The sequence below is a fragment of the Cydia fagiglandana genome, chromosome 16 (genome assembly GCF_963556715.1).
Source record: "Cydia fagiglandana chromosome 16, ilCydFagi1.1, whole genome shotgun sequence".
Classification (NCBI taxonomy): Eukaryota; Metazoa; Arthropoda; class Insecta; order Lepidoptera; family Tortricidae; genus Cydia; species Cydia fagiglandana.
This window is the reverse complement of record NC_085947.1, coordinates 3,379,250-3,396,261: the sequence shown is the minus strand read 5'-3', so window position 1 is coordinate 3,396,261 and position 17,012 is coordinate 3,379,250. Positions and strand designations below refer to the sequence as shown.

The following is a 17,012-nucleotide window of genomic DNA, read 5'->3' as shown; positions in this document are numbered from 1 at the left end:
TCGATGTAACGATAAGCAATCTCGGAATGATTTCATAGATATAATTAATCGTATTGTATTTAACTATTAGGTGATATCACTCACTACGTTGGCTCAGCGACCCAAAATGAGACTTGGCCTCCGACACAAGACAGCGCCACTTTTCTCGCTCCTGTGCGACCTCTCACCAGTTGTTGACTCGAAGTTGATATATATAATATTGTACACAAGTTAATTGTCACAAGCAAAATCCTCAATGAGAAAATACACAAGCTTGATAGGAGGAGTATTTCTAAAATCGATAAAATTTAAACTATTATACGATGGGTACCTACTGGTATTATAGGTACCTACGTAATCTTAAGTAGGTACCTCTAGCTTAAAACATTTTCATCATAAAATTATATTCTTCTAGCCAATCCTTCAGCTCGGCGCTGTTGGCGAAGACGATAGCGGTACCTGAAATATAAAAAAAAAACTCTATTATAAAACTTCAGGGTAGTGGTTCTTAACCGTTGGTCTCTGTAAATACTTACCCTCAAGTGGTCCACGAGTTTACAAAGAACATCATCTTTTGTTAACTCTATTCGTCATAGATCCTTGGCAAAAAAAATCGGGGCGAAGTTTAATAGACATGGTTTGTCTCTTAAGTAAACTGTGCTTGGAGCTGGGTTCCTTTTACGCATATAAACGGGTTCTTACGCATATAAACGAGTTCTTACGCATATAAACGGGTTCTTACGCATGGAACACGAGCAGCTCGGCCGCAGTGACGGCAACGCTCAGCGCTACGCCATACGCCATAAATATCAACACGGGACGCATCTCCGTTATACCCACGCTGCTGAACATGGCGACTGATTCCTGAAAACAAAGTTATAGTGTGAAGGACTCACGCTAGACCGGACCGGGTCCGGACCGAGGCGTCCGACATGTCATTTTCTATGACGGCTGATCGGTGATCGAGTGGTGTTTTCCATAGAAAATGAACGGCCCGGACCGGTCTAGCGTGAGTCATCCTTTATCAATTTTATCAGATAGCCTTCTCAGCGGCTAAGCAACTGGTAAAGAAAAATAAAATAAAAAAATAATACTCTCGATGTGTTTACGTTAGCGTTTTTCATGACTATTCCAAATTTCAAATTATAGTTTAAGTAGTTCTCGAGATATTTAGCGATGTGACTGACAGAGTCGCACCATATTGAGGGTTCCTTTTGTGCCTTCTTGGTACGGAACCATAAAAATTGGTCAGTTGAATTCACCTTGCATGATGGCCTGCGCGCTTCATAGCGGAAGTTTACTGCGGATTTGATGCCCACCTCTCGCAATCGTTTGAAACTGTCAAAATAAGAGTTCGTTAATAGGAGCGTCCACACAGATTGAACAGCCTCGAAAAAGCAAGCAAAACGAGCGAGGCATCGAACATGCAAAGCAGCAAGCATAATTGGGTAAAGCAAAACTTCCCAGTAGTTACCGTAAAACGGGGTGAGTAGGTTTCGCGGGGAGAGGTGGGTTATGAATGGGGAGAGAAGGTTTGAGAGGGGGGTGAGAAGGGTTTTTAAGGCTACTGCTACAAAAATAATGTATTCCAATTTAAAATGGGGCTATAGTAATACGCATAATAAAAAAAAATCGATCCAACAATCTTCCAAAATCACCTTTGTATGAAAAATCCTCTCACCCCAAATACGAGGCACTAGTGGCACTACGGGGTGAGGTAGGTTTTCCTCTTTATCGTCAAAGTTATGAAATGGAACTACCCAAAATAAAATACAAACTAAAATACAAACGTCCGAACAATTCAGTTTTCACATGTAAAAATAAAATTTTATCGAGGTGTGAAAGTCAAATTTCACCCAACTCACCCCATTTTACGGTACCACAAATTCGGTTAGGTGGTCAACTACTGGGATTTTTTTTCCCAGTAGTTACCAGTGGTAAAAGGTGGGAATAAATCCCATCACTGGTAAGAACTTGTGGGAATAACCCGCATAATTTATTTCGTCAGTAGAAAAAGGACAAAATTCTACAAAGTATATAACTATAGGTACTAACGTGACTCTCAGTAGCTCTAAATACGGTGATTTCTTGCTGCCCGGCACGTGGAAGGCAGCGTAACCTATATAGTCAAGTTCCATCAGGTCACATTTCTCCTTCTCTTGGAACGTCTTGTCGATCTGACGGTACACCGGCTCCACCACACTGTGGAAGGCGAAAAGACTCTGCAACATCCCAGAAAAATTAACTATTTAAATTTCCATACATTTTTAATGATTTCATACCATTGACGTATATCTCAGGACGGGTCTTATGGGCACTAATAATGGTACTAGTTCAGCGGTGTCACTCACGAGTTCGAGCCAATCGTGCAGTCTAACGCAACTTTGCGACCAATCGCGCGCGTGATGCGAACTCATCAAGCAATCGCGTTGCAGCGGTGTCACACCGCTGTACTGGTTCCATACGTAATTATTTCATACTAACCAAGTCTATGAAAAATGGTAACGGATTGGAAATAAAATTCTTAATACATTTATTTTCTTCTGTTAGGGCCAAAAGAGCTCGTGATTCTGAGTAAAAAAGAGGTACCTAATAACACACCTAACATAAAAATCTCCAAACTAAAAAAAAGTGTAGAGTAGAACTATAGGTGAAATAGTCCAGGCCCTTTTTGCTCCTGCAATAGGAGAAAACTACAATTAAATACATAGGTACAATTTTCATTTTACAGCTTCTTCTAACCTACCTTCCGAATTTTTTCGACACCTTCAGTCAATCCGTAGAATGCTTTGGGTCCTTTATCCGAGTTTACTCTCCTTGCTATATCGTTGCGTACTGGGTCCGAAGAAGCCTGTTAAAAATAAACATGAGGGAAACAATGCCGAGTAGGTTTTTGACCCATCCTGACCATTCTATTCTATTTCATCTTATGGAAAGTGACGATTTTATTTTAATTGGTCACTAAACAGTATACATAATATCCTTCCTGATTAGGAAGGATGTATACTGCTTAGCTACGCTGAGCGAGGCTAGGTGACCTATCCTCGCTCAGCGCAGCTCTAGACGACAATATTTTTATTGGTTCTTAACAAACACATTCCTCGTGACGCATCTTCGCATCTCAAGTGGAAACGCAGCCTAAGATTCTTTATGCCTATCGATGACTTGTGATATTCTGTTGATAAGCAGCTTATGTCTACTAGAAGCACTTTAGAATTCGCATGATCATGAGTAGTTATGTCTGTGTAAATATGTATAGACTTACTCTAAAAAGGAAGTGGTTGTAGTTGACATCAGCAGCGCCCAGTGCCAGCTTAGACCTGGCGAGGGTCGCGAGGCTGTTGACTGAAGTCGAGGGCGCCTGCAGTAACACAACGATGTTGGCGCCGTACCCAGCGAACAGCGCCATCATCGATGTGAAGACCACCCACAGGACGATGCGAGCTGGTGTAAATATAGAACTTACTCTAAAAAGGAAGTGGTTGTAGTTGACATCAGCGGCGCCTAGCGCCAGCTTGGACCTGGCGAGGGTCGCGAGGCTGTTGACTGAAGTCGAGGGCGCCTGCAGTAACACAACGATGTTGGCGCCGTACGCCGCGAACAGCGCCATCATCGATGTGAAGACCACCCACAGGACGATGCGAGCTGGTGTAAATATAGAACTTACTCTAAAAAGGAAGTGGTTGTAGTTGACATCAGCGGCGCCCAGCGCCAGCTTAGACTTGGCGAGGGTCGCGAGGCTGTTGACTGAAGTCGAGGGCGCCTGCAGTAACACAACGATGTTGGCGCCGTAAGCCGCGAACAGCGCCATCATCGATGTGAAGACCACCCACAGGACGATGCGAGCTGGTGTAAATATAGAACTTACTCTAAAAAGGAAGTGGTTGTAGTTGACATCAGCGGCGCCTAGCGCCAACTTAGACCTGGCGAGGGTCGCGAGGCTGTTGACTGAAGTCGAGGGCGCCTGCAGTAACACAACGATGTTGGCGCCGTACGCCGCGAACAGCGCCATCATCGATGTGAAGACCACCCACAGGACGATGCGAGCTGGTGTAAATATAGAACTTACTCTAAAAAGGAAGTGGTTGTAGTTGACATCAGCGGCGCCCAGCGCCAGCTTAGACTTGGCGAGGGTCGCGAGGCTGTTGACTGAAGTCGAGGGCGCCTGCAGTAACACAACGATGTTGGCGCCGTACGCCGCGAACAGCGCCATCATCGATGTGAAGACTACCCACAGGACGATGCGAGCTGGTAGACACAATAGTCACAATAGTGCTTATCGTCAATTAACCAATTTTAATAATTAATAATTTAAGGTAGAATCACTACTGAGACGTCACCTTGCTAACGGCCACCATGACAAACGTTTTCGGGCTTGAAAAGACCTGTACCAAAGTCTTAACCTTATTCTAACTCCCATCATTAGTCATCTTTCTCCTAGAATTAGGAATTATTACTTATTTGTATGATGGTATGGTAACCCAGTTTTACCAAACTAGGCAAGTTTAAAGTAGTTATTTTGGTAATTGGGAACTTGCAAATTGTAAGACCAAAAAGGCTTACGTTTGGATCAAGTTACACGGGCTGCAATCTGCATACATCCGACTCGTAGTCCGCCAGCGCCAGGATAAAGGCAAATACCTTTTTTCTCACTGACAGAATGATACGGGTGTATGCAGCCCGCACAGCTGAAAATGCCTGGCAGACTATGAGTTAGTTTGGTTGGGCATTTTCCGCAAATCGATATCCATCAGATATCCATTACCGCTACTCTGACCACCCCAGTTCTTCCACAAAACCTAGCAATGTCTTCAGATTGCTAACTGCCCCCTTCAGTGTGCACGGATTCCCAAGGTATTTGCTCCTGTATAGTTCTACCTGTTCAGTCTAGGAGAATATGTGACAGACTATGAGTGTACAATGATTATAATGAGTAAGGTACGCCTCCCATATAATACTTAGGTACCTGACACATGTCTCGGCTGAACTTCGCACCCCTGCTGACTAAGCGCGCTCATAGTCAGCAGATACGCATCCCTCACCGTCCCCTGCTCGGCTCTCGTCTTAATCAGCTTCGTGCTCAAATAGTACGCCACACCAGCGACGAAAGAAGATATACCAGTAGCCATCCACACGCCAGGGGAGAAAGGGAGAGAGAAGATGTTAGCGGTGAGAGAGAGGGCGGGCTGGCGGAAGATGAAACGGGCTCGGCCGTTGTCTAGAGGATCGAGGAACATTACTTGTTGGAGACGAGATGTAGTCATTCCGACATTGGTCCCTGAAAATTGTAATATCAATGTATCATTGAGTCTACTTGTCAGCTATTGAAGACGGTTTATGTATGGAGAGACAGATTATAATTGGAATAGACCAATACGAAAGCCACACGGCGTACAAACTAGAAAAGATAAGTTTTAGGCAAATGTTGCTGATGCATTGACATAGTTTTTGTCTCTTGTCAGGGACTGCCGCGGACTAAGTCTTAATCGCATAACTCTGCTTTCATATACAGTACCTTAATATATCTAATTGAACTGTCATTTGAGAACAAAACCAGATAACCCCGTTACGATAATCGACAACGATTTGTCATACACACGGCAGATAAAACTGCGCAGTTCGGACTGCACAGTTTTATCGCAACGATTTATCGTTACGTGTGTGGCCGGCATAAGTTGGGTGTTTAATTGTGGATTGGGAATAAGAATGGTCAGTATTTTGGTTATTAAACCGAGTGGGTAACCTTTTGGCCAGTGTTAGTCCTTTCGGCGGAATTATTGAGAATAAATTCGTTTGAAATAAATACTTAAACGAAAACCATTACCAATATCAGCGTTATATTCCAGCAGCTCTCTGATGACCCCGGTCCACTGTCCGTTCTGCAAGTAGCCGAAGCTGTTAGTGAACGTGGCCACGGGGGTCGCGTTCAGCGTGAGAGACGCCACTATGGCGAGGGTATGTACGGAAGTACATACTAATAAAGCCATTATAATTACCAATATCAGCGTTATATTCCAGCAGCTCCCTTATTACCCCGGTCCACTGGCCGTTCTGCAAGTAGCCGAAGCTGTTAGTGAACGTGGCCACGGGGGTCGCGTTCAGCGTGAGAGACGCCACTATGGCGAGGGTGTATACGGAAGTACATACTAATAAAACCATTATAATTACCAATATCAGCGTTATATTCCAGCAGCTCCCTTATTACCCCGGTCCACTGGCCATCTTGCAAGTAGCCGAAGCTGTTAGTGAACGTGGCCACGGGGGTCGCGTTCAGCGTGAGAGACGCCACTATGGCGCGGGTATATACGGAAGTAAATACTAAAACCATTATAATTACCAATATATATCAGCGTTATATTCCAGCAGCTCCCTTATTACCCCGGTCCACTGGCCGTTCTGCAAGTAGCCGAAGCTGTTAGTGAACGTGGCCACGGGGGTCGCGTTCAGCGTGAGAGACGCCACTATGGCGAGGGTATATATGGAAGTAACCATTATAATTACCAATATCAGCGTTATATTCCAGCAGCTCCCTTACTACCCCGGTCCACTGGCCATCTTGCAAGTGGCCGAAGCTGTCAGTGAACGTGGCCACGGGGGTCGCGTTCAGCGAGAGAGACGCCACTATGGCGAGGGTATATACGGAAGTACATACTAATAAAACCATTATAATTACCAATATCAGCGTTATATTCCAGCAGCTCCCTTATTACCCCGGTCCACTGGCCATCTTGCAAGTAGCCGAAGCTGTTAGTGAACGTGGCCACGGGGGTCGCGTTCAGCGTGAGATACGCCACTATGGCGCGGGTATATACGGAAGTAAATACTAAAACCATTATAATTACCAATATCAGCGTTATATTCCAGCAGCTCCCTTATTACCCCGTTCCACTGGCCGTCTTGCAAGTAGCCGAAGCTGTTAGTGAACGTGGCCACGGGGGTCGCGTTCAGCGTGAGATACGCCACTATGGCGCGGGTATATACGGAAGTAAATACTAAAACCATTATAATTACCAATATCAGCGTTATATTCCAGCAGCTCCCTTATTACCCCGGTCCACTGGCCATCTTGCAAGTAGCCGAAGCTGTTAGTGAACGTGGCCACGGGGGTCGCGTTCAGCGTGAGCGACGCCACTATGGCGAGGGTATATATGGAAGTAAATACTAATAAAACCATTATAATTACCAATATCAGCGTTATATTCCAGCAGCTCCCTTACTACCCCGGTCCACTGGCCATCTTGCAAGTGGCCGAAGCTGTCAGTGAACGTGGCCACGGGGGTCGCGTTCAGCGAGAGAGACGCCACTATGGCGAGGGTATATACGGAAGTACATACTAATAAAACCATTATAATTACCAATATCAGCGTTATATTCCAGCAGCTCCCTTATTACCCCGTTCCACTGGCCGTCTTGCAAGTAGCCGAAGCTGTTAGTGAACGTGGCCACGGGGGTCGCGTTCAGCGTGAGAGACGCCACTATGGCGCGGGTATATACGGAAGTAAATACTAAAACCATTATAATTACCAATATCAGCGTTATATTCCAGCAGCTCCCTTATTACCCCGGTCCACTGGCCATCTTGCAAGTAGCCGAAGCTGTTAGTGAACGTGGCCACGGGGGTCGCGTTCAGCGTGAGAGACGCCACTATGGCGCGGGTATATACGGAAGTAAATACTAATAAAACCATTATAATTACCAATATCAGCGTTATATTCCAGCAGCTCCCTTATTACCCCGGTCCACTGGCCATCTTGCAAGTAGCCGAAGCTGTTAGTGAACGTGGCCACGGGGGTCGCGTTCAGCGTGAGAGACGCCACTATGGCGCGGGTATATACGGAAGTAAATACTAAAACCATTATAATTACCAATATCAGCGTTATATTCCAGCAGCTCCCTTATTACCCCGGTCCACTGGCCATCTTGCAAGTAGCCGAAGCTGTTAGTGAACGTGGCCACGGGGGTCGCGTTCAGCGTGAGCGACGCCACTATGGCGAGGGTATATATGGAAGTAAATACTAATAAAACCATTATAATTACCAATATCAGCGTTATATTCCAGCAGCTCCCTTACTACCCCGGTCCACTGGCCATCTTGCAAGTGGCCGAAGCTGTCAGTGAACGTGGCCACGGGGGTCGCGTTCAGCGAGAGAGACGCCACTATGGCGAGGGTATATACGGAAGTACATACTAATAAAACCATTATAATTACCAATATCAGCGTTATATTCCAGCAGCTCCCTTATTACCCCGTTCCACTGGCCGTCTTGCAAGTAGCCGAAGCTGTTAGTGAACGTGGCCACGGGGGTCGCGTTCAGCGTGAGAGACGCCACTATGGCGCGGGTATATACGGAAGTAAATACTAAAACCATTATAATTACCAATATCAGCGTTATATTCCAGCAGCTCCCTTATTACCCCGGTCCACTGGCCATCTTGCAAGTAGCCGAAGCTGTTAGTGAACGTGGCCACGGGGGTCGCGTTCAGCGTGAGAGACGCCACTATGGCGCGGGTATATACGGAAGTAAATACTAATAAAACCATTATAATTACCAATATCAGCGTTATATTCCAGCAGCTCCCTTATTACCCCGGTCCACTGGCCATCTTGCAAGTAGCCGAAGCTGTTAGTGAACGTGGCCACGGGGGTCGCGTTCAGCGTGAGAGACGCCACTATGGCGCGGGTATATACGGAAGTAAATACTAAAACCATTATAATTACCAATATCAGCGTTATATTCCAGCAGCTCCCTTATTACCCCGGTCCACTGGCCATCTTGCAAGTAGCCGAAGCTGTTAGTGAACGTGGCCACGGGGGTCGCGTTCAGCGTGAGCGACGCCACTATGGCGAGGGTATATATGGAAGTAAATACTAATAAAACCATTATAATTACCAATATCAGCGTTATATTCCAGCAGCTCCCTTACTACCCCGGTCCACTGGCCATCTTGCAAGTGGCCGAAGCTGTCAGTGAACGTGGCCACGGGGGTCGCGTTCAGCGAGAGAGACGCCACTATGGCGAGGGTATATACGGAAGTACATACTAATAAAACCATTATAATTACCAATATCAGCGTTATATTCCAGCAGCTCCCTTATTACCCCGTTCCACTGGCCGTCTTGCAAGTAGCCGAAGCTGTTAGTGAACGTGGCCACGGGGGTCGCGTTCAGCGAGAGGAACGCCACTTTTGCTAGGGTGTACGAATTCTTGCTGATTAGATCGAGCTGCAATTCCCTAAAAGTAAAAGTGTACTTTTAGTAGGGAACGTACCCATATATACTACGTCACAGAATAAGTATAGTATTATCATACAGAACGGCCACGCACCCACGCCCCGACTCGCATTACCTCGCCCCGCGACTGGCCGCGACATGAATCTGGCGGACTTCTGGCGTCCTCTGAGTAAAGCGACTTATACCCACACATACACTCTGCCTTCACTCTCCATCAGGTGTGACTAGAGCCAATCGCCGATCAGTTTATTATTAAAAAAAAAACACAATGACGTGTGTACAGACGTGCCGCGCACACATACTTAAACGCAAATGATTCTTGATGTATGGCGTGTCCGCCCTGTGACTGCGTGACTAGTTCAGGGGGGAGGTGGGTCATTAAAATACCAAGCTTAGTCACATAATTGACTTGACTGACTTGATATGAGTCCGACTCTAGGACTGCAAATTTTATTTAAAAAATGCCAAATCAATAAAACTTGCTTACAGCGAGTCCTCTTGCAGTAAATGATATATCGATGAATTGCTTTCCTGAATGGTATTGGTTATAGTTAGTGGGACGCCCATGAGGTCCCGACGACGGCGGAAGAGCTCCCGATGGGGCCGGGTGTCTGTCAGGACATGTTGGAACGTGCCGCGGGGCGTCAGGATGGCAGGGCTGGTGGGGGATGGCTTGTAGACTAGAAAAACAGAATTATAATCAATAAATAAAAATAGTTTAGATCCAAACCGAGGTACGCAACACACAGAGTTAGACCAAGACAAGTCTGCAACGATTTTGATAGCACACACAGTGCAAGTGTTATTTTAAACGTCAAACTTCTATGAAATAATGACGTATTAATAACACTAGCACGCGTGTGGTGACATAATTGTTCCAGATTGTTTAGGTTTAACTCTACTTTGAAAGACGACAAGTGGATATGATTGTTCAGTCAACAATTTAAGTAGATATTCGAACTTTAAGATACGTCAATTAGACTGGTCATATTTTTCATCAAAACGATTTCGACTGGCAAAGCATATTACTTTTTGGCAACCGGGTTTTTTAACCTAATTAGACCCCGCTGAATCCGAATTTGCCGGTTGCTCGATCGAAATCTTGACCGGAAGTGAGATATTTGACATTAAAGGTCCCTTTTTTTAGTTTTTCATAAATAACTCTTAAACGGAGGCGCATAGCAAAAAATGTTCTATTACATAAGTAATCTGCATAAAATTGCCTACAAGAAAGATTCAGTACAATTTTTCGCTAGGATCAATATTCAAAGAGATATTAACGCGGGAAATTTAATTATAATCACTTCTAAGGTCCCTTTTTTTAGTTTTTCGTAAATAACTCATAAACGGTGGCCAATATCAAAAAATATTGTTCAACGATAATAATTTACACAAAATTTTGAACAAAACAGATTCAGTACACTTTTCGCAGGGATCAATATTTAAAAAGATAATAAAGAGGGAAAGTTCTAGTATAATGAAATCTAAGTTTCCTTGTTTTTATTTATTCGTTAATAATTTGAAAAGTATGACTCATAGCAAACAAAATCTTATACCTAAATAATAAACATAAAATTTCCTACAAGAAACATGTAGAACACTTTTCGCTAGGATCAATATTTAAAAAGACAAAGCAGCGGGTAAGTTAATTATAAATAATTTTAAAGTTCCTTTTTAGTTATTTGTAAATAACTCGTAAACGGTGTCCCATAACAAAATAGGTTTTTAAAAATAAATTATCTACATAATATTCCCTCCAAAAAACATCTGGAACACTTTTCTCTAGGATCAATATTTAAAGCGATATTAATGGAAGAAAGTTAATTACAATCAGTTCACAGGTCACTTTTTATTAGTTTTTCGTAAATAACTCGTAAACGGTAGCCCTTTGCAAAATAATATTCTACATAAATATTAAACATAAAATTGTACACGAAAAAGGTTCTGTACACTTTTTCGCTACGATCAATATTTAAAGAGGTATTAAAGGGGGTAAGTTCAATAATCAATAATAATGAATTTCCAAGTCCCTATTTTCAGGTTTTCGTAAATGACTCGTAAACGGATAAATGGGGGGGGAATGGTCATTGTTTGGCTATGGGGGGGGGCTTTATCTCCGAAACTACTGGGTTGACGTATAGATGACAGGAAAACCTATTAGAAATATGCAGTCAAGCGCGAGTCGCACATTACTTAGTTTTTGAACCGACCCCTACGGGTTTTTTAATGGCAATTCACTCGCGTTTCACATATAAAGAATACGTTGTTGAAATTTGGGTAATGTACGGAACCCTTGCAACGCGAGTCCGACTCGCGCTTGGCCGGTTTTTTCCTTTTGAGGTACGGAACCCTAAAAACTAAAAAGAAGTGACCTGTGAATTGATCGTAATCAACTTTCTTTCTTTAATATCGTTTCAAATATTTATCCCACAGAAAAGTGTTCATTATGTTTTCGTAGAAAATTTTATGCCGATTTTTTATTTAAGGACTTATTTTGCTATGAGCCTTATTTTACGAGTCATTTACGAAAACCTAAAAATATGGACCTGGAAATTGATTATAATTAACTTACACCCTTTAATACCTCTTTAAATATTGAACGTAGCAAAAAAGTGTACAGAACCTTTTTTGTGGACAATTTTATGTTTAATATTTATGTAGAATATTATTTTGCAAAGGGCCACCGTTTACGAGTTATTTACGAAAAACTAATGAAAAGTGACCAGTGAACTGATTGTAATTAACTTTCTTCCATTAATATCGCTTTAAATATTGATCCTAGAGAAAAGTGTTCCAGATGTTTTTATGGAGAAAATTTTATGTAGATAATTTATTTTTAAAAACCTATTTTGTTATGGGACACAGTTTACGAGTTATTTACAAATAACTAAAAAGGAACTTTAAAATTATTTATAATTAACTTACCCGCTGCTTTGTCTTTTTAAATATTGATCCTAGCGAAAAGTGTTCTACATGTTTCTTGTAGGAAATTTTATGTTTATTATTTAGGTATAAGATTTTGTTTGCTATGAGTCATACTTTTCAAATTATTAACGAATAAATAAAAACAAGGAAACTTAGAATTCATTATACTAGAACTTTCCCTCTTTATTATCTTTTTAAATATTGATCCCTGCGAAAAGTGTACTGAATCTGTTTTGTTCAAAATTTTGTGTAAATTATTATCGTTGAACAATATTATTTGATATTGGCCACCGTTTATGAGTTATTTACGAAAAACTAAAAAAAGGGACCTTAGAAGTGATTATAATTAAATTTCCCGCGTTAATATCTCTTTGAATATTGATCCTAGCGAAAAATTGTACTGAATCTTTCTTGTAGGCAATTTTATGCAGATTACTTTTGTAATAGAACATTTTTTGCTATGCGCCTCCGTTTAAGAGTTATTTATGAAAAACTAAAAAAAGGGACCTTTAATGTCAAATATCTCACTTCCGGTCATGATTTCGATCGAGCAACCGGCAAATTCGGATTCAGCGGGGTCTAATTAGGTTAAAAAACCCGGTTGCCAAAAAGTAATATGATTTGCCAGTCGAATCAAGAAGGAGAGCGATTTTGAATTTTTATGTCTAGTCTAAATTAATAGATCTATAAACGATATGGATTAGATATGTCAGTGTCAAATGTGGTGTTTCTTCAAGCAAAAACGTCACTTTTGACACTGACACATCTAATCCATATCGTTTTTAGATCTATTAATTGACGTATCTTAAAGTTCAAATCGGCCAGTTACACATTTTTGATGGCAGAACTTTCCACCGACTCTGCAGATCCACTTAAGCAACATTGTTTACCCTCAGTCATTGTGTAGCCTGCCCCGTCAACAGTAGCGAGCACCAGCTCGCTGTCTACTAGGAACTGGTCCCAGAGCGAGGCTAGCAGGGGTTGGGGCGCGTCCGATAGCACCAGCCAGCGGTACGGCAGCCGGTGCAGCTCCCGTTGAGTTGTCTGTGAGATAGATCATTATTTGCTAAGTAGGTACAGTCAACGGTAAAAATATGGGTGTACAAATTATTTCAAAAATATGTCCCATAACTCTTAGGGGTCATCCATTAATTACATCACACGTTTAGGGGGAGGGAGGGGGTCAAGAAAATGTGACATATTGTGACATGGGGGAGGGGGGAGACACAAACTTTGTGACGTCACTTTAACTTCATCAGTAACCGAAAACTTATTTAAATTATTTTATTCGCTGTACATTTAAATAACAAGTTTTTAAAACGATAATCGTTTTTATTCGTTTAATTTTATTTCCTAAGCAGTTATAAAGTTACTAATATTGATATCGTCAAAAATATTTTGATAAAATATTAATAATACTTAGGTACTTACTTAATTCGATTTGGCGAATTCGTAGAAAAAATGTGACGTCACACTAGGGGGGGGAGGGGTTTGCCAAATGTGACCAAGTGTGACAAGGAGGGGGGGAGGGGTCAAAAAACCTAGAAATTCGTGTGACGTAATTAATGGATGACCCCTTATGTCAGTGAATTAAGAACTATGGGACATATTTTTGAGTAAGTTGTCTACACCCATATTTTTACCGTTGACTGTACACATCACACATCCTTGTAATAAAATCAGTTTACATCTCTATCTATACAGGGTGATTCATGAGACGTAAGCAGGACTAATCCTGCACACTCAGTAACTGATAATTAATCGATCACCGTCGTATTTAGGTGAAACAACCACACTTTTTCCTATTTTTTAACTTTTTGGTGAGGGCAAATTTAATTCTCTACAATCATGGTCACCCTACAAAACCTAATCAATAATCATAAAACCTCTTTAACCGTAATGACATCATTTTGATTAAGAAGAAAATAACTGTCAAACTTGAGTGAGATACGAGTTTTCAAAAGTAACCAGAACGTGATGACAGTGATGACATTCAGTTTGACACAGAATATCGGTAGTTTAGTATTCTAATGTTAGGGTGACCATGCATGTCGTAAATAAATTAATAACTTTTTTTTCCAACACGACTAGAAAATTAACGTTAACCTCACTAATACTGATACGAAACAGTTGCTTATAGTTTACGAAATGCGCAGTGTTAGTCCTGCTCACGTCTCCTGAATCACCCTGTATATTTATCAACTACCTATGTGCTCGCGAGTGTACCTAAAGGTAGATGTAGTCGCACCAATAAAAATCTGCAGCGGATTTGATAGCCTAATACGGAGTGTAAGTATACGTATACGTCATAATTTCATAGAAGTTTAAAATGACACTTGCACTGTGTGGGCTATCAAAATCGCTGCAGACTTTTTACGGTCTGACTTTATCTATACCTACTCGTAATTGCCAGTATCGCCACGCCGAAAAATGATCCCAGCATCTCCACCAATTTTGTCGCGCCATAAATATTCTGTACCATAAGCCCCCTCCAGACTATGCGCGTGAATCGCGGGCGAAGCCGCGAACGCGAGTGTGGAGTCTATTTCGCTGTCTGCGAAATCGACGCCACACTCACGTTCGCGGCTTCGCGCCGCGATTCGCGCACGAGTGTGGAGGAGGCTTAATAAAAGGCAAGTATATATAATAACTGTCAGTACCTATAGGTATAGGTACAGGACCATCGGCTTCACAGGATCAGGACAGGATCACTACCCACTAGGCCAGACAGGTCGTCTAAAAACTTTTTTTTTGTTTGAAATCAAAGTCAGTCCCATAATAAAAGTTGCTCAGTATGGCCTATATCTATGTATTCACTTTGCAAAATATCTAAAGGTTAAACAAAACTATAGACAAAGCAATATGTATAAAGGAACTTACATTCATGATCAACTTGTCAGTTCCCGGGCAGTTCAGGTCAGCAAGTAACAACACGGTGTGGTCTATGAAGGAAGTTCTCTTTGAGATGAAGTTAGAGCTCCGGATACCAGCTTTGGAGAGCTCTTTCATCACATGGAGTTTAACCGCTAAAAACCATAAAGAATTAGATATCAATAACTTTAAGGGGCTATTAAATCATAGAGAAATAGAGAAAGTTGTAATCAAAACCAAAATATTACTTTGCTCATCCGCGAAGATCAAACGTGCTATTCAATCAGTGCCAACCCGTTATACTTACTTATTTATTACTTGCAATTAATTTTCCCACCCTCCCACCGCAAAAATATAACAAACCGCCACCAAAAGAACAATATTCGACACGAGTTTCGCCTCTACGAGGCATCTTCAGGAGCAGATGTTGACGGTCTGACGCCCGGCATTGGAATAGGAAGTTCGCAAATTGCGGGGATTTTTCTCTGTCACTCTAATTACGCCGTCATTGGAGTAAAAGAGAAAGATCTCCGCAATTTGCGAACTTCGATTTTCGCGGTTATAGCCCAGAGGGCCTACCGCGAACCACGTTCGACGTGTTGCCTCCCTGTCACACTTACGTACGAATTAACAAGTGCAACAGAGAGGCAGCACGTCGAACGTGGTTCGCGGTAGGCCCTCAGATGTTGACGGTCTGACGCCCGGCATTGGAATCGGTTTCCGTTCCCGTACGGGTTTCGTCCGTAGAGGCGAAACACGTGTCGTGTCAAAACGCGAGTTATTTCGTAGTCGATATTATGTAGCTATTATGTCTCCTCTACACGATGTGCCAGCGCCGGCCACTCCAAGGGACGCATTTATGCGTTAGAGGGAGCAAGTGATATTGCTATCTCATTCTACCGCATGGCTGCGTTCCTTGGAGTGGCCGGCGCTGGGTCATCATGTAGAGGAGCCATTAGGTCTTATCTCTGGGAAAACACGCATTTTTGAGTTTTTATATGTTTTCTCCCAGTCTCGCAGATATTGTTTATTATTTTGTCTGCAATATGATACTTACTATTATTCCAACAAATGCCATGAAACACCACCATCGCAGGTTTCCTCTCATTGTCCACGAAGCTTGTTAAAAATTGACCAATCCCAGCCCGCCCTTCCACATGAGGTTTGAAAAACCATACTACTGCTACGAGTCTCCTGATATCCATGGTAGGGCTACAGCTATTTGTTTTACAAGGGGGCAAAGCTGTTACAGTCAGACCACGAAAAGTCTGCAGCGGATTTGATAGCCCACGCAGTGCAAGCGTTATTTAATACGTCATAATTTCATAGAAGTTTGACGTTTAAAATAACACTTGCACTGCGTGGGCTATCAAATCCGCTGCAGACTTTTCTTGGTCCGACCTTATTTAACACCTCGTGCTCGTGATATATATTATGTATATGAAGGCACCTCGTTATCAAGGCATGAGGGTTAAACAAACTTTGCTGCCGAGTGAAACACAAAAATTCACCACACCAACGCGAAGAAAATATACGAACTGTGAAACATTAAAAATCAAATACTAATGAAAGCTTCCTCCTTCCTTCCTTCGTCAAAATCAAATCCTTCAAAATCAACACTTAAAAGTCAATATATTAGCCGAATAGCCGACATGAGGATAAACTCAAAATTTGCCTCAATGCCCTCAATTTAGGTGTAGGTAGGTACGTTGCAACTCTTATCGATAAAATGCAACTTTTTCATAAGTTTTTGACGAAAAAAGTTTGTATCTTAGTCCTTCCTGTATTTTAATGTAATACTTACCTATATTAGATATACAATAAGACTAATAAAGTGAAGTGCAGCGAATTTATAGGTCAGTTAATAATACTTAGGTAGCGAAATATAATGTTGTTTTGTACTTACTGCACTTAATAATAGGCCAAGGAAATAATAGCCCAAAGCTCATTACCATGGAACAGAAAACTGTGGAGCTCCCGCAACATTAAAATTAATATTGAAATT

At 42.1% G+C, this 17,012-nt stretch overlaps 1 protein-coding gene and 1 long non-coding RNA gene across 2 annotated transcripts in view; both read right to left on the bottom strand.

The window, feature by feature from the left end:
* The window catches only part of LOC134671797 (uncharacterized), a 498,925-nt gene that overhangs the window by 369,262 nt on the left and 112,651 nt on the right, over positions 1-17,012 (bottom strand). The window lies entirely within an intron of this gene.
* On the bottom strand, positions 19-16,219 carry LOC134671789 (glutamate receptor ionotropic, kainate 2-like). Its single transcript, XM_063529618.1, has 12 exons — positions 16,065-16,219; positions 15,017-15,162; positions 13,027-13,180; positions 9,699-9,891; positions 9,043-9,212; positions 4,946-5,257; positions 4,049-4,227; positions 2,726-2,830; positions 2,035-2,201; positions 1,242-1,317; positions 722-843; positions 19-438 (listed from the first exon to the last, which is right to left on the bottom strand). Exons 1-12 carry the CDS (start codon positions 16,210-16,212, stop codon positions 381-383), a joined length of 1,830 nt encoding a protein of 609 aa, XP_063385688.1. The 5' UTR covers positions 16,213-16,219; the 3' UTR covers positions 19-380.

Excerpts from the sequence above, each read along its gene's own strand:
- LOC134671789 (XM_063529618.1), bottom strand. The coding sequence starts at position 16,212 with ATGGATATCAGGAGACTCGTAGCAGTAGTATGGTTTTTCAAACCTCAT. Across the intron at positions 13,181-15,016 it reads CTGACAAGTTGATCATGAAT|ACAACTCAACGGGAGCTGCA; the intron begins GTAAGTTCCTTT and ends TCTATCTCACAG. Across the intron at positions 2,202-2,725 it reads GTGTCGAAAAAATTCGGAAG|AGTCTTTTCGCCTTCCACAG; the intron begins GTAGGTTAGAAG and ends GGGATGTTGCAG.